This window comes from Prunus mume, linkage group LG5 (genome assembly GCF_029339155.1).
Source record: "Prunus mume cultivar Tortuosa linkage group LG5, ASM2933915v1, whole genome shotgun sequence".
In the NCBI taxonomy this organism is placed as follows: domain Eukaryota; kingdom Viridiplantae; phylum Streptophyta; class Magnoliopsida; order Rosales; family Rosaceae; genus Prunus; species Prunus mume.
In genome coordinates, this window is record NC_142702.1 from 18,127,435 (window position 1) to 18,145,863 (window position 18,429).

At 37.1% G+C, this 18,429-nt stretch overlaps 2 protein-coding genes across 2 annotated transcripts; both read left to right on the plus strand.

Annotated features, from left to right (window-relative positions):
- Nucleotides 1-42: 42 nt before the first annotated feature.
- On the plus strand, nt 43-6,055 carry SBI1 (Leucine carboxyl methyltransferase). The gene is made up of 12 exons (XM_008234263.2): nt 43-222; nt 507-595; nt 709-899; nt 1,192-1,273; nt 1,561-1,663; nt 2,082-2,202; nt 2,363-2,410; nt 3,463-3,546; nt 3,923-3,987; nt 4,821-4,872; nt 5,263-5,301; nt 5,563-6,055. Exons 1-12 carry the CDS (start codon nt 143-145, stop codon nt 5,662-5,664), a joined length of 1,056 nt encoding a protein of 351 aa, XP_008232485.1. The 5' UTR covers nt 43-142; the 3' UTR covers nt 5,665-6,055.
- A 6,225-nt stretch (nt 6,056-12,280) lies between these two features.
- Nucleotides 12,281-17,784, plus strand: LOC103331653 (nitrate regulatory gene2 protein-like). The gene is given in 5 exon segments (XM_008234297.3): nt 12,281-12,681; nt 12,684-13,830; nt 14,067-14,251; nt 15,327-15,550; nt 16,735-17,784. Coding segments are annotated over 5 exon segments (2,601 nt in total). The 5' UTR covers nt 12,281-12,426; the 3' UTR covers nt 17,525-17,784.
- The last annotated feature ends 645 nt before the right edge of the window (nt 17,785-18,429 follow it).

Consider the following 18,429-nt stretch of genomic DNA (forward strand, 5'->3'; position numbering starts at 1 on the left):
TTTATATTTTTTTCTTTTTCTGAAGTTTGTTTGTTGTCAAATTTCTTTTTTGAAGTTAGGTTGCGTTGCATTGTCGAAGAAAATATACAGAGAAAGGCAAAAGACAGAAGCAGGAAAAAGAAAAACTTGAAATCTCGTAACGATGGCGAAGCCAGTGTCTGATTCACACAGCAACAGAGAAGCAGTTCAAGCAACAAACGACGACGCCTCGGCCAGCAAACTGTGCGCGCCCTTAACCTTTCCACTTTCAGCTCATTTTTAATTAAGCCTGATATATTTTTAGTTTTGCATAATTGCCTACAAATTTGCATTGTTTAACCGCAAATTACTATTTTTTTTCTGGTTGAATTGCATATGCGGTTTTTTTTTCGGTAGGTTCTGTTTGGTTTGCGAGAAAATGAAAGAAAGGAGAGAGGATATTTGAATTTTAGATGAAGTGTGACAATGTTGGTTGCTTAGTTTTGCATTTGATGCATATGCTAACTTTGAACTGTATTGTTGAAAAGGTCCTGCGTGAAGAAAGGGTACATGAAAGACGATTATGTCCATTTGTTTGTAAGAAGACCTGTGAGAAGATCTCCGATTATTAACCGTGGTATGTTTTAGTTGCTCAATCAAAGATAAGAGTTGAAAGCTCATGATGTTGTTAACTTTTTTCACAAGTAATGAGTGTTAATCTATTTGCTTTATTGTTTTTGCATAATCGAGGTTACTTTGCTCGATGGGCTGCTCTTCGCAAGCTCCTGAATCAGTTTCTTGATACTGAAAAAAATGGAGGTGAAAAGGGTCATTTGAAGAAGCAGGTTTTATCACTTGGAGCTGGCTTTGATACAACATATTTTCAGCTGCAGGATGAGGGGAAAGCACCCCATTTATATGTGGAGCTGGATTTTAAGGAGGTACGAATTGTGAAACATTCATTACTATCTCATTGGTTCTGTTGGCAGCACACTAACTTTCGTATGTGGATTCTGACCAACTTAGGTTAGAAGTTATAACTTTAAGGAGTGAATAGTGTATTGATGAACTCATGCTAACCCACCCTGTCTTGTCTGACCAAGTGTTGATTTTCTGCTTTGAATTAATAGCATTTAAAGTTATCTAATGTGAACAAATATTGTCTTCCATTCTTTTGCGTACTTGCATCTATATTGGACAAGAAAGTAAAGACATGTGGTCTTTGTTTGTCAGGTAACTAGTAAGAAGACCACACTTATTGAAACCTGCAGTCATTTGAGGGACAAAATTAGTGCAACAGCTTCAATCTCGCGAGGTACCTACTCTAGTGTTGCTGATGTTATAAATCTATGGTTGAATCCCTTCTATTGACTACATGTGTCTTTGGAGTGTTGTCTTTGATGTGTTATGTCACTATATGAATAGTACAGAGCTGCAATCTTCACTGATGTGCTTGTAAAAATTCCTTGGACGATTCTCCTTTGTCTTGTGGTTGAAAACTTTGATTCAGATCTTTAAGATTGTCAAGTTACTTATCTTATATACACAATTGAAATATACAAATTGTTCTTGGTACCCCATTATAGAATTTCTACTTTGCAGAAAAAGGAGAAGTGCTCAGTGACCACTATAAGCTACTCCCCATTGATTTGCGCAACATACAACAATTAGACAATGTTATAGCTTTGGCTGGTATGGATCGCAGGTATGTGCTTACAGTCAATTTTCTTCCTTTTTTGTTTATTTAGATCTCATTGCCGTACTTTGAACACTGAGTTTTGGGTCATTGGTGTCTTCTTTTACGGCTTTCCAGATACTTCCATTTTAAATAATAGCTATGGACTATGGTAGCTTCCTTAAAAGATTGTGATGCTTTTATTATTAGTCATATCGATACTAGTTCAGTACCCATTTTGGTGTTCACATGCCAAAAATACTTTACTACACTTTTAAGATAACTTAATTTTATCGACAACATTTTTAGTTGCTGCAGTTCAAATAAATAGAATACCAGTGGATTCTTATTAATAAATAATAAAAGACTGCCCTTATTGATGGAAATTTGTCATTGATATTTGTCTTGAGATAGTGATTAAATTGATTTATTCTAATATTGTTATCAGCCTTCCAACTTTTATAATTGCAGAATGCGTTTTGATATACTTGGATCCAGATTCAAGTCGTGCCATAGTTGGCTGGACATCAAAAGCATTTTCAACAGCAATATTTTTCTTATATGAGCAGGTTACTGGCCTCTTCAAACTTAAGAAGCCTTTTTGGTGTTTGTGTGTGACAATTTTCACTCTGATCTTCCTTTCTTCTTTGATTTGTGACACTGATGAGTACTTTAAAGTGGTGGTTTTATATGTGTTTCTTACATATATGGTTGGTGGTGGTTCAACAGATTCATCCAGATGATGCTTTTGGGCAGCAGATGATTAGAAACTTGGAGGTCTGCTTTACTTCTTTTTACTTTCTTCCGAACATTTTTTTATTAAATAATTCCGTACTTACTTTTAAAATGCAGCAGTCAATTCATTTGAGCCATTGCAGATCTTCCCCTTATTATTTTCAGTTTTCAATTCATTAGTCGTAGATAAAGATGTAATATATATAAAAATATTTAAAGAACCAGGCTTCGGCGAAGATCATCTTATTGAATTATTGTAAAATGTGCCTAAACCTATATTTTCAAAATTCAAGTTTTGTGATAATCATGAGAAAATTTTGTTCCATTTCTCAGCCTTTGCCTGAGAACAGGGAAGAACCTTGCAATAACTTTTCAGAGCTCTATAGGAACTCATGATAGATAATGTAGGTTTGAGGGAGTATTTGGGTTATTCAGTGAATTCACTTATTACATTGCTGCCTGTCCTCAAAAATCTGCCCTCCTGTTTAGCTCTGAGTGGAGTGTTTTGGGTTATTTGCTTTTGAGTGGAGTATTTGGGTTATTTTCTTTGACTGGAACTGGTTGGGTTATTCCTAAGATTGTTCGGGATGTTTTACTGGGCACCAGAACCACAGTATTATTTAGAAGGCGATGTCGTGTCTTATATGGGCATGAAAGGAATAATAGGACATTTGAGGACAGTTAAAAGTTGGTTTCCTATAACCAAAAAAGAAAAGTTGGTTCCTCTCTTTTTCCAGCTGGTGGTGACTATTGTTTTTCTACTAGTTCCTTTAGAGGATTCTATGTTCCTCTAGATTATAGACACTAGTCTGTTTGTGTGTGTTCTTTTTGTGTACTGGATGTAGGGTGAGAGTGCATTCACTACAATATCTTGTTATAGAAAAATATAAATAGATAAATTAATTAAAGTATGTAGTTATTCTTTCAATAATGTAACACAAGCCTACCTTGTTGGTCAGGAATAATTGTCACTGCTTCTTATGCATGCTTTTATCCCTTTATTCCTTTAGGTGAAACTATGTTGTGCAACACCATCTCATGTTTTCTGGAATAAAGATTTGATATGCATATGGTGTGGTTAATGTTTGTTTCAGAGTCGAGGCTGTGCACTCTTGGGCATACATGATACACCAACATTACTGGCAAAGGAAAAACTTTTTCTTGACCAAGGATGGCAGGTAGAAGTTATAAATTATAATTAGTATCTTTTAGCAATAAACTTTGTACTCTCTTGGGTATGGTTACATAACAGAATGTACAACAGCCAAATGATGATAATGAAGTCATCTACCCCTAACTGAAGCCTAGAAGGCAGGACATAGATGCGTATGTACACATAAAAATATGACAATTTTATAATGCTCTGGAAATTTTGTTGGCTGAAAACGTTCAAGTTGTAGGCCCTAGTTTATTGAAACTTTTGTTTCTAAATGAAGTTTTTTGTTTCATTTATTTGTGTCCTTTTGAATGTTGTTTATATTTCACTGAATTAATCTTCATCCTATATTAATTTTATTTTAATAATGTTGTGATTTTGAATGTGTGGGGTTTCAGAGGGCTGTTGCCTGGGACATGCTAAAAGTATATAGTAATTTTGTTGAAGCTCAAGAAAGACGCAGGTATGCCCAATGTATATCTTGCAAAACTATTAGTCGTTTAGTCATATTTTTGCAATAACATGCTCACTTTTTCTTTTTTTCTTCTAAATTCACTTTTTCAATTACCATTACATGTTTATTGTCATTCCTTCCCATCACGTAACTTTTACCAGAAAACTTGGCTTGGTATTTATCTTATTCATCTCCTTATTTTAGAGTCTTTAAGTACGACAAATATGTGAAACTCTTTGTCTTTCAGAATTGTTTGATAGTCATTTTATCCTGCTTGAATCTTGGAGTTCAGTTTCAATTAAAATTGTTAACTGCCTGCTTGAAACAGCTTTATATAGTCCAAGTTAACCATGCAGTTTTAATACAATATGTCATACAGTAGATTGGACTCAAATTTCAACTGGACTGTCTTAACTTGCCAATTTATCTGCTTAGACATGCCAGATCCTAGTGTATAGTATGTCATTAAATATCCTGTTCTATCCTTTTGGGTGGAGATTATAATTTTGACATATTGAGAGTATTGCTACAAACAAAAACTCATGTTTGGTTTCAGATAAAGGTTAGAAAAGGGGTGGATGGCTGCCTTTTTAGATTCTTACTTTACAGAACATGAAAACCCACTGGACCTTTCTCTGGAAGCCTTTTTTCCTGATTTTAGTCTTTTCGTTGTTGTTGTTTTAAAATTCCATTGGGTTTGTATGGTTGTATTAAGATACTTTGGTTTTGATAATGTGGTACCACCTCTGCCCATGCTTTTGCTCCTTTTATCAACTTTTAATCAGCTAACTTGTAATTGATATTCTTGGGAAGATTCTCATATGTAATGTCTTCTTGTTTAGGATTGAACGATTGGAATTGTTTGATGAATTTGAAGAATGGTATATGATGCAGGCAAGTCAACTTCTCATTTCTGTTGTAAAAGAACACAGTATGCTAAATATTTTTGGTAAAAGTAATTTGACATGGGTTAGTTAAATTGGTCTCCTACCTGAGTGTGTTTGTGCCTTGTGCGCTTGCACATGTGAGCTTCCACATGTAGGCACATGAGTCATGGGACCACAGTGAGTCCAGTGACCTAAGGTGTGTAGGGCCAGAAGCAACCATGGCTCCTGTTTCTGGGAGGCTGGATGATGTCACCCATACTACCGTACTGGAAAATGCTGATATATGCTTAGGAATCATCTCCATCTCTCTCCTTTATTTGGGAGGCGGTGAAGGATTTATTATCAATATATTCATAAATTTTTCTCTAAACTTTTGTCCTGAACTGCTGATTTTCAGGAGCACTACTGTGTGGCTTATGCAATCAATGATGCCATGGTATGTCCACATATGACTGAAAGCCTGGAATACGCATCTGCAATTCATCACTTAAACGTTTTTTCCAGTTTTCTTTTTTGTTTTTTCATAATTATACTGTCATGTGATAGGGAGCCAAATACTTGATAAATCTTTTTTGAATATGAACAAAACTTAGAACCCTAATTCACATATGACCTACTTGATGGTGTACAAAAACTTAGCTTTTGGTAAACACTGTTGAGTTTTAACCTTCCACTTTTATTTCTTCTCATCATTCAGGGTCTGTTTGAGGATTTTGGTTTCCCTAACAACCAGCAGAAGCAGCAGCAGCACGTGCAGAATGTGCCCAACCCCTCATCCTCATCATCCTCATCATATTAGACCAATCCACTATGCTGTTGCCAAGTTTGGTTAAACAATGTATCAGATAAGCTCATCTGACTCTGCATGCCAACCCTACTGACGGGGGTGTTTTGTCAGGTAAACAAAGGGTCTCTCAACTACCGCTTACTCTTGGCCCTGGTTTCCAAAAAGATGATAATATCACCATCTATCTCTATCTGTGTATTGTTTTGACTCAAAGAAATGGATCTTTTATTTCTTTTGGGGCTGAAAAGAAAATGGATCCTTGCTTCCTTTTCGTGCTAGCTGTTTGGCAAAGAAAAACTTGGTGGGTCCACCAAAGCACCAAAAGTATGTAATCTTATTGGCTTTGTGGGGCCAACGCCATGTGGTGAGCAAATATACGCATGCATGGTTTGGTTCTTTCCTATTCTTTTCGCTTATCTTCTTTTGCTCGCCCTTTTACCTATTGTTTTCTTCTTTCTTGGATGGCTATCATGCGTTTGATTTGGGTCACATTTTCCTGTGGAAGTTTCTGTACTTATTTTTTTAAATCTGGTTGTGAAACTTTTACCCAAAAAAATTTCTGGTTTCGAAACGTGATGTTTGGGTCAGTATTGTAACAAGACTTGGTTGATTTGACCAGAAGTCTAGACTCAGAAAATTTACTGTTTCCGACTTCCAGTAGTAAAAGGAAAATTATTATATTTATTTTAAGTCCCAAAAGTTCTACATAAAGGGGAAAAAAGACAGAATATAGCCCCAATACATGATTTTCGAAACAAAGTTGAATAAAATAGTCGACCATTTCCTTATCTATGCGTGTTGTCCTTGCACATAAGTTATGCTAATTTACTAGGGTTAGCTAAACCCTAATTTGCTCTGGAGTGATGTTCCTCTTACTCTTTTTTTATACGAGTGGTATCGTAAAGAGTCAAAAATCAAACTAACGCCTTCGATTGCAGGTTAACTACTTAAGCTATAAACCATTCGTGCAGATTTTCCTAATACCAATTTTAGCTTTATGCACTTGATGTCATATTATTTTTTTTGAAGTGCAAGTGCCATATACACCTTCCTACTCCCCAATATTGGTAAATGTACCCTATAATGTAACCTATAAATTGGACATGTACCCGAACGAACCCAATTGTTTACAGTATCTTGGCATTTCAATTTAAACCCTCTCACATTTATTTTATTCTTCTTTATTAAAAGAGTATATATATGTATAGTCTATTTCTATTGAGGGATCTCTCAAATAAATGATTTGAGAGACACATTTTACGGTCTCTTACAAAAAAAAAAAATTCAATGATCCAAACCATCAATTTTTTAAGTCTATATTCATAAATCATCCTTGCAAAAAAATAAGAGAAATTGAAAACCGTTTCAACATCCAATTGTGTCTTACAAAAGCAATGAATACAGATCTTCAAGAAAGTACTAAAATTTCAATAATTTAATTGAGTAGTCAAATGATATGGATTCAAGCGATTTTTTGTAAAGGATGATCTTTGAATGAATATTTAGAAAATAGAGTTTGGATTAATAAAATAAAATACGGAGTATACTCTACAAGGGTATCTCTAGACCTAGCAAACGGGTCGTGTTAACGAGTTTCAGGTCGTGTTCGCGTTAACCTGTTAACTTAACGTGTTGATAAGACACAACTCATTAACTTAACGGGTGAAATATGTCAGACCCAAACATGACCCGTTATAATTCACGAATGATCCGACACGACCCGTTAAGAATAAACTAGAAAGAAAAAAAAATGGAAAAAAACACACAGCCAGCTTTGACTAGAAACCTATGCTCCACCATTAGGCCGATGCTGAAATCTGATTACTTTCAGTAATTAGGACCAAGAAAACAAAAGCCTCGTAAAACGATTTGGATCAAGGAAGGTGAATTCCCAGTTTTTTTTTTTTTTTATATTTCTCTAAACTACCCAGGAAACAATACATCCTAAAGCCTTAAGCTTTAATTTCAGAAGGTTTTAAGCTTTAATTCCTCAACGACCAAAGAAAAGACAAGAAGAGAAAAAAAAAAATTCGTTGATTAGATTAGATTAGATGGAGAATGACAGAAAAAGGAAGAATAAAAGGGCAAAAAAAAAACAAAGAAAAAAAACAGAGAGAGTGGGAGGTAAGACAGTAGACAGAAAGAGAAAGATAAGAACAAATAAATAAATAAAAAAGAGGCATGGTGTTGGTGACTTAGGATATTTTTTTCAAAACATATTTAGCAAAATTACCAAATTACCCTCCTTAACGGGTGGATCGAATATTCGCGAATTGACTCAACACGACCCATTAGCTTAACGGGTGACTAACGGGTTCACTCGTTTTCAACCCGACCCATTAAGCTCAACCCAAATATTGATAATTTCATGCTAATTCGTGTCATGTTAATAGGTCGTGTGCAATATTGTCGTCAGATGTCCTCAAATAAACTTATTTGAAATATCCTCAATGGAAGCTATATATATATATAATTTTATTTGAGGGACAACGATCCAAAACATCTATTTTTCAAATCTTCATTCATAGATCATCCTTGCAAAAATTCATGCAAATTTAAAATATTTAAGGCATCTAATTGATACCAACAAAATCAATAAACACGATACTCTAAGAAAGTACCTAAATTTCAATAATTTAATTTAGTAGTCAAATGATATCGGATTCAAGTGATTTGTTGTAGAGATGATCTTTGAATGAATATCTACAAAATAGACAATTTGATTAGTGAAATACAATGCAGAGTGGGCCCTACTAGAATATCCTTCAAACAAATTTATTTGAGAAATCCCTCAACAAAAACTCTCTGAATATATATATTCATAAATTTTGCTTTCTATGCTACAGGAGTAAGTAAGAGGAGTAATCCCATTTTTCTTGGTTCATTTTCATTTTGGCCCCACTGCCTTAAAAAGTTGGGAAAAAATAAAAGCGGGGTGAATTTGAATTTGATAATCTAGTGTGGTGGAAAAGTAGAGTTACATAGGAATACAGAAAGATCCCACTTTCTTTAGCAAATTGCATCATTTATTTGGATTGGTGTCCCTTGCATCACTCCTTTCCATTCTACTTTTCTGCCTCAACCGTAGGGGATATTTATAAATTGTCACACCCAAATTTAGGGCAAAGTCTTTTTATGTCGTTTTTTTTTTCTTTTTTCTAATAAAGGGGCAATTATTTATTGTTATTTTGTTGCAGCTTGCAATCTTTGAAGTCATGGTTTTGGCCTTTGTTTATAGTTTGGGGTTCTGTCTGTCACCAACTGTTATAAAAAAGTCTGAGAAGGTCTGTTAGGATTTCGTACTTGGTTTCTATTTATAACTTAAAAAAGCATGCAGCTAGACCGCTTGGCGTGTGGATCAAATGTTGAAACCTTGAAGCTAAGGGGCTTGGAGTGTTCACAGGTTTTAGTTTTTAGTCGTAAGAATAGTTTCAGCACAAGAGGTTCAACTTTTCTTTATTCTCATGTGATGTCATGTCATGTCTTCTTTTGTTCATATAAAAATGAAATTTCATTAATTTAAACCGAGATGCAGCGGAAAAACAAACAAAAATACAAGAGAAATACGTAAGTCAGATAAATCCGAATGTCTATCGCTCTTAATAATGATATTGATTCGCAAGGAGCTTATAACTCAAGCAGTTAAGAGCATTCACAGTCTGACACAATTTCGCAGGAGTCCCTGTAAATTTCGTGGTAGGTCGTAACATTTCATATTAGAATAAACTTTTCAGATTTTCAACAAATAAATAAAATAAATAAAGATGAGGAATATCTTGAAAGGAACATCCCTGCAATGTTAAGAAGAATCAGATACTCACTCACCTCAAAACCCAGAATAGGAGTATTCCAGTGACTGGTTTCAAGCTTTCAACATGGCCTTACCCTACCTTTTCCTCTTTCTTTCTTTTTTTTCTTTTTGAATTTATAATAATAATTATTGTACTGATACAATGTGGGGCAGAAAAACCAAAAGAAAACCTTTCACACCGTTAAGTTTCAAATTTAACAGCAAAGGGTCTAGAGCCAAACACACTTTTCTCATCAAAAATTGTTCTCAAAGAAAAAAAAAAGGTGATGGTTGGGTCCAGTGAGGCCATGGGAATACAAAGTTAGGAGAAAAAACTGTCACTTTAACCATTTTGAATCTCTCTATCTCTTTTCCTTTCACACAGTCAAGTCTCCCTCTCATCTCTATATCCTACACTTTTGTCTAAAAGGCTCCACTTATTGGGGAATATCTATGTATACATATGCTTCTCTGCCATTTTTGATGCTTTGCAATTTGGAATATTTCTTTGAAAATAGTAGGATACAATGAGTGCATGACCACCATAGTGAATGTGAGGCCCCACAAAAAAATTATATAAAAAAATGAGTAAAACCCAAGAATTGGAAAATGATGGAATGAATGACCAAAACTAGAACATGATGATTGAAATTTCAAGTGCACCTAACCAATTAATTGGTTCAATAATTTACAATGAGTGGTAGCTTCTCCCTTCAAGATTCATCATCCTCTCTGTGGTTGCCAAGAACTTTGTAATTTTTGTCCCATTGTTCATGCTTATAATTGCTAGTTAGTAAGAAAAAAGAAAAACTAAGATTAAAATATGAATGTGATGGTTTGGGCATTTCTATCCTCATGTAATATTTGGATTCGACTTGTCAGTGTTGATTTTGAAATTGGGATGGAGCAAAAGTCAAACCGCAAATCCAGCTGAAAAATTTAGACATCTTTTCAAGAATTCATACACAAGACCTATTTCATATATTTGTTTTGGAATAATATAAATTAATTTATATTTATCAAAAATCTGAGAATGGTAAAACATTCAAAATACTAAAAACTACTATTGGATAATGCAAACCTTGGATTGGACTTGTCAGCATTGATTTTGAAATTGGGATGGGAAAGAAACTCTCATGCAATGGGATAACACTTTTTGCTATTCCCGATTAATAACGCAATGACACGTAAGATAATTTTTCCACGTGTCATTGTGTTATTGGTCAAAAATAGCAAAACAATGTTATTCCCTTTACAAGTAAGTTTAAAAAAAAAAATTAGGATGGAGCACAAGTCAAACTTGTAAATCTAACTACAAAATTTAGACATCTTTTTAAGAATTTATGGACAAGACCTATTTCAGATATTTGCTTTGGAATAATGTAGATTAATTCATATTTAGCAAGACAAACTTGATATTCGTTTATATAAAGGGTGTTGTATAATTTTTTTTAAAATTTATATTTAATGAATATGAGTAAGTTAGGTCTATTGATCAGGGCAATGTATTCATCCACTGCAGATGACCCTCTACAGTAAATTAGAGTAACAATATAAACTATTGCTTGTATTTAAAAACAAATTTCAAACTCTCGTAATAGAAAATGGAAAATAGTTTTAAGTCGAGCATATATTAAAGGTTGAAGAAAATTTGTCATTTAGTGAAGAAAAAAAGCAAGAATACAGAAATTAATCAGCAACGAAATTCCAACACCAAGCCAACCAGGCACAGCCTAGTAGTGACTCAGTTGGACCTTAAATTCAACTAAATGGGCCCACACAATTTTGGCGAAGATCCACCCTGTCTTCACCTTCACCTTCCAAACCCCAAGCCCCGAGGACTCAACAAAAGCACCAAAAGCCAACCTTCTGCAAACACTAATTAAAGTAATCAACATTAACTAAACAAACATTACCATAATTAATTATAATTAAAAATCAACTTCCCCATCTTTACATTGTAATTAAACTTTTAATTTTGATGATATATGCAATCAAGAATCCATCCATCTAATAAATAATCACGATCATCCCATTTCGGATAATTCTGGTTTGACATTTTGTTTTAGTAATTTTTCACGGATACAAAAGTACAGAAAAATTTAGTCACATGTTACTCTCAATTTTCCTTGATGTAAAGGGCAGAGAAAGATTATAGTAAAAGTATTAGGGATCTTGGCTCCTTCTAATAACTTCTAGCAGAATCAAAGTAGGTTGTTCGATTAGTTTTGACATCAAATCCTTACGTGAAAAAATATGCATTGACTATGCCGAGTTTTACTTCACAGGCTTTTAACTATTTAATCTTACCCTAGGGTTTAAACCCTAAATATCCAATTTGGAAGTTTTACTTCAATGATTCAAATACAAAGTTTAAGCAAACAATGTGTTCCATTATCTCTATTTACCAACCCAACTTACTCTTTTGTAATAGAAGAAACCCACTTACTCCTTCCATATAAAAGAAAATTTGTCACTAACAAACTGCAAAGAATTCATGATTAAATTAATTATATTGATTGAAAGGATTATACAATTTGCAATTGCAATTGCAATTGCATCACTAATCCGACAAAGAAACATTTTTGAATAGATTTATTTGCCAACCTTTTGTTATAAATATTTTATTACTAACCCCCCACTTTCTGTTTTGTAAAAATAGAAAACCCACTTTACTCTTTTCCTAAAAATAAAAAATAAATAAATAATAATAAAAACCCACTAAGTTGTCCCCTAGTGGCAACAGACAACAGTCCAAGGCTTAACAACTATAACTTCTTCTCCTTTCACGGTCTCGGCATCGCTCTCTCACCGTCTCCCTGTCTCTGTCTCTCACTCTTCCTAATTCACACCCACAAACACACACAGAGAGCTCAAACCAGTGGTTTCCACCACTTGGGTTTTGCTTCCCTTCTCATTCTTGTTATCTCAAATATTTAAATTTTAGAAATTTATTTTTATTATTATCAACACTGTCGTAAATTATGGGCTGCACGGCGTCGAAATTGGACAACGAGGACACGGTGAGGCGGTGCAAGGAGCGGCGCCGCCTCATGAAAGACGCCGTATACGCTCGCCACCACTTGGCCGCCGCCCATGCCGACTACTGTCGCTCCCTCCGCCTCACCGGCGCCGCCCTCGTCTCCTTCTCCGCCTTCGAGCCCCTCGACATCTCCCACCAAACCCCCGCCGTCTTCCTCCACCACCATCCCTCTCCCCTCCAACCAATCCCTCCCTCCACGTGTCCCCCGTCCCCGCGCCCTCCTCCCTCCACCCTCCACCTCCTCCACCCCCTCTCTCTCCCACCATCAACAGCTCCAACCTCCCACACATTCTCTCCGCTTCTTCCCGCTCCTCCTCCACCGCCAAGCGCCAACAGCGCCGGCGCCGTCCGTCTGGGCCAAAGCTCCCTCACATACTGTCGGAATCGAGCCTTGCTTCTTCCCCGCGAAGCCCGAAATCGAATTTCAATAATCCCTTTGGGTTCCCATCGGCTTTTCAAGCGGACTCAACATACTCGAGCACGCCCTCTCAGGCCTCGTCCATGTGGAACTGGGAAAATTTCTACCCTCCTTCGCCTCCAGACTCTGAGTTCTTCGAGCGCAAAAAAGCACAATCCCAATCCCACCAATCTAATCACCAACAACAATCCCCTGACCCAGAAGATTTCGACGACGACAATACAGAGACAGAGGCCGAAGAAGCCGAGCCCGAGACCGAAACCGAGAGATCGGAGTACGATTTCTTCCTCAACCACCAAAACCCGAAAGCCCAGAACAACCATCACCAGAAAATGCACGAGTATGCTCAATCTGAGCAGTATGCTCGGTCCGAGAAGTATGCTCCGTCCGGGAAGTATGCTCAATCTGAGCAGTATGCTCGGTCTGAGAAGTATGCTCCGTCCGAGAAGTATGCTCAATCGGAGAAGTATGCTCAGTCTGAGAAGTATGCTCAATCTGAGAGAGAGGAGGTGCAGTGCAGTGAGTGGGGCGACCATGACCACGACCATTACAGCACGACGAGCTCGTCGTCGGACCATGAAGGGGATGACGAGCGGGAGTCGAGATCCGAGATGGGTACCCGGTCGAATTTCGAGTCGGTGTCGGTTCGGGCGGAATCGGTGGCCGGTACAGGTACTTTTCCGGCGGCTCAGGCAATGCCCAGGTTTGCGCCGAGTACGAGCAAGTCGGAGAGGTCGGAGGGCGGGAGTACTTATAGGAGCAGTGAGATCTCGAATATGAAGATGGTGGTGAGACACAAGGATTTGAAGGAGATTGTGGAGGCCATTAAGGAGAATTTCGACAAGGCTGCCATGGCTGGAGACCAGGTTTCAGAGATGCTCGAGACCAGCAGGGCCCAGCTTGATCGGAGCTTCAGGCAGCTCAAGAGTATGTGCTGTTCATTATTTTTGGATTGTGGGTGTTTGGTTGCTGAGAAAATTTGTGGTTTGGGATGGGATCATAATTCAAACGATTTTCACCGAGCTGGAAACTGGGTTCCGTTCCTTAAATTCTATTTTTATCGAATTACATTGAAATTTTTGAATCTTTGGGGTTGATTAAATTTGGGTTTTGAATTTCGTTTCAACAGTAATTAACTCTGACTCTGTTCTTGTATTTTACAGAGACAGTGTATCACTCCAATAGTGTGCTGAGCACCTTAAGCTCCAGTTGGACTTCAAAACCGCCGCTGGCGGTGAAGTACCGGCTCGATGCCGGTTCGCTGGTCGACACCGGCGGTTCGAAGAGCCTTTGCTCCACTTTCGAACGCCTTTTGGCTTGGGAGAAGAAGCTCTACGAGGAAGTCAAGGTACAATTTTTTTTAACAAATAAAAACTTCGAACAAATTGTAATCTTTATTATTTTATTTGGTTTTTTTCATGAAAAATAATTATTTTTGTAGTTAAAAATCTGGTTTTTTTGTTTTTTGTTTTTTGGGGAAAGAAGTTAAATAAATCTAGTTAGGCTTTTAAGTTTAGGACAAAAAAGGGTACCCATCAGTGGCAGTGTTGTGTTGATGCTCTGATGATCCACCGCAGTTTTTGACTATAACGTCAAAAGCGCGAAATGACGAAACTGCCCATGGTCGGTGCTGTTCACAAAATAAACTGGCCTTTTTCCGGGTGCATCTTTTTGTATATAGTTGTGGATTTGGATGGTTGTCTTTGCCCCCAATGGTGGCATCGGTCGCTGTAATGAAGGCCTTTTTCAATGCTGGTCAAAATTACTCATATACCCTTGACGGCCTGTGAAATTGGACCGACCTTATCTTTGTAGTAGGCTCCTAGACTTTCTATGGTAAAGTAGATGCATTTTGTAGAACCTAGAGGCAAAATCTACTCCATTATTATTGGTTGGAAAATTTTGACATCTTAACAGATAAGGATTCATATTCTTAGGAATGTCTGTATATAATATTTTCATTGCCTTTGCAATCTCATAAATTTTACCCTTTCTTTTTTGCTTTTTGCCTCTTTCCACCCTCAGCATAAATGCCAAAGATAAAAACACTTTTGGCTAGAAAAAGGGTTTTCTTGGGAGAAAATATGCATCCTCTGTCATTCTCTTGTTCAAAATTTATTGAACTTTTGTTTATATGGATGTACTTTTTCTTTTTGGTACATTTAAATTTGGTGCACTTTTAACTATTCATGCCTACTGTGGAAACATTTGAATACAGCAATAGAAGGGAACAATGTGTCCTAGTTGTGCTACTGTGGAAACATAGTAATTTCTAGAGTGGCATCAATGATTGGCTTGAGGGTCATTTGCCCAATTTTGGGTGGATTGAGAAAATAAGTTTCTGCTGTTGTATTTATGTGGAGACCATATGGTTTCAAATTTGGCAAGTGCTGATGCAGGCAACAAATTGTTATGAATTTTAGGCTAGAGAAGGTGTCAAGATTGAGCATGAGAAGAAGTTGTCTGCGCTGCAACATCAGGAGTACAAGGGGGAGGACGAAGCCAAGGTAGACAAGACCAAGGCTTCGATAAAGAGGCTGCAATCACTAATTATTGTCACATCTCAGGCCGTCTCAACGACCTCCACCGCCATCATTGATCTTAGAGACTCTGATCTTGTGCCTCAGCTTGTTGAACTGTGCCATGGGTAATTCTCATCTCTTTTGATTAGTTACTGTAGAAAAGATGATAGTAAGATTATTTATTCTTCTGCACAAACCATGACCCATAATGGCTTGTGCACAAATCAGCTTTGGCATAAAAATACAGATTGAACATGACATATCAACAACACTTCTTAGTTGGTGTAGACATATGTATGAGATATTGGGTTGGTGTACTTAATTTAGGATATTAGATATTCTCCCACGTGAAAAGTGTGACTGTAGATCGCTGGCCTTTTGACTTGGTAGTTGAAAGCATTATGAGTCACCGCTCTGCCATATGCCACTTGCTTCTTCCCCTCTTGAACTGCATGGGCCTTGTTTTGTTGTCCTGGACTGTCACCTCTTAAAACTAGACGTGGCCCCAAAACTTCGTCTCCAGTGGTTATGTTTGCTCATATCTGCAGACCTTTTTTATGACAGTTATTGTAGGTGGAGTTAGGTAGATTGGACTTAACTATGATACGATCATATGACCCACCACTGTATGTTTCCGGATCCATTTGTAGCTGTGATTATTAACTAAGTCAATAACATTATTATTTTTTTTAATCTTTAATTGCAAGTTAATTGGGGTCATTATGATAAATCGACAATGTAAGCATCATCATGTTTGTGGGATCAATCTTGAGCGGCATAGTTCTGGTCAGAAAATAATGATCTATTTGTGTTAGTATCTTGCCAAGGTAAATTACCAAAAGGTCCAACACATATTTGCTTTTCTGGCTGAGTGGACATGCTTGTCTCTGTGCAATTTCAGGTTTTGTTTTAAAGCTTACAGGCTAAAATGAGTGAATGAGATGGGGGTAGGTAAACTTTTATTTTAGGTGTTTTACAAAAGCTCAAACCTGTATGTAGATTTTTCTTTGTAGTAATGATATTGATTGGAAAGTGGGAGGGGCATGCAGTCTTGGTAAAAAAGTATACAAATGTGGACAAGCTAGGGTACACTTGAGTATTATCTTCCGTCAGATAAACTTTTGATGGGAGTATTGGCACCATTTTGGGGTAAATTGTCGCCATCAGATAGATGGAACTGTAGAATAAGTAGTTGAATTCTTCCAATGACCCTGTTTTGTCAAAATAATGGCTAGATCCTATAATCATGTGAGTAAGGGTTATCTTAACCGTGACCTAATTCAAAATGTCTTACTTATACTGAATGCAGGTTCATGTACATGTGGAGATCAATGCACCAGTACCATGAAGTCCAAAACGACATTGTACAACAGGTTAGGGGACTTGTGAACCGGTCAGCCAAGGGTGACTCAACCTCGGAACTACACCGACAGGCAACTCGTGACCTTGAATCTGCTGTCTCTGCCTGGCACTCCAGTTTCTGCCGCTTAATAAAGTTCAAACGGGACTTTATCCGGTCTGTTCATGGTTGGTTCAAGCTCACCCTTCAACCCGTAAACAATGACATGACATTCAATGTGCACAGTGAATCTTCTGATGTATATTCCTTCTGTGATGAGTGGAAGCTTGCACTTGAGCGTGTCCCTGACACAGTGGCTTCTGAGGCTATCAAGAGCTTTATCAATGTTGTCCATGTAATCTCTATAAAACAGAGTGAGGAGCTCAAGATAAAAAAACGCACTGAAACTGCATCGAAGGAGCTTGAGAAGAAGGCTTCTTCTCTCCGGAACATTGAAAAGAAGTTCTACCACTCCTACTCCATGGTTGGTATAGGGCTTCCTGACTCGGGGCCTGAAAACAGGCAGGTTTTGGATGCTCGAGACCCGCTTGCTGAGAAGAAATCTGAACTTACAACCTGCCAGAGGCGGGTCGAAGATGAGATGATGAGGCACTCAAAGGCAGTGGAGGTGACAAGAGCCATGACACTAAACAATCTTCAAACAGGCTTACCGGGGGTTTTTCAGGCGCTGACCAGTTTTTCTGGCTTATTTACAGAGGCACTTGAGACAGTTTGTACTCGTTCGTACGCTATCAAATAGATGGATACGTAATTTTGGTGTCTGTTTTTGTGGTAAGTTGGAATTTATTAGAGCTGGGATTTTTTGGCAGTGGGCTCAGATTGTTGGTAGTATTCTTTTGGGGGGTTACAACATGTAAATATATGGAATTTTGTGATTTTGCAATCCTTTGTTTTTTTTTGGGGGGAGGAAGGAAAATGCCTGTACAGGAAAATGCTTAGATTGTTGTAACCCGAGCTTCGCTGTTTTCAGCATACCAATAAATATACATGCTTAGCCTATTTTGTCCTCCTTTCGTATAGCTTGCATTACCCTTTTTTGAGTAACGTACAATTTAAGAAACAACCATGACATGGAGTAATTTTCCAGTGTTTTCCAGAGTGACGATGTGGTGTTACAAATATACTCGTATTGTAATCCATGCATTTACTCATTATAACTATACTTTAATCTATGATATAACACTACGTGATGGTGTGATGGTGTGATGGTGTGATGGTGTGAGCATTCAAAACGCTTCTCCATGGCATCAATACATTTTCATAAGTTCTACCTAGAAACGAATCAGGCATTAGTTATAAAAAATAAAAATAAAAATTAAGATGAGATTCAGAAGGCAATTTGGAGTCCGTTGCCAAATTATTATCTGTTGGCTAAGCCGGCTGCAAATTAGGATCTACACTGATGTTGGTGTTATTTTGTGATATGGGCCTTCGCATGTTCAACCTAGTTCTTTGAGGATTTGCTGATGATGGAGATCGCCAAGGAGTAGGATTACATTGCATGTGCATGCCCTGCCTTAATCTTTGTCTATTTTTCCATTATTTCCTTTCATTTCTGTACTCAAAGATAAGTTTTTTTTTTTTTTTTAATGAAAAGATATTGATAAATAAGGGATTACATATCATCTTCAACAAAAACATCAG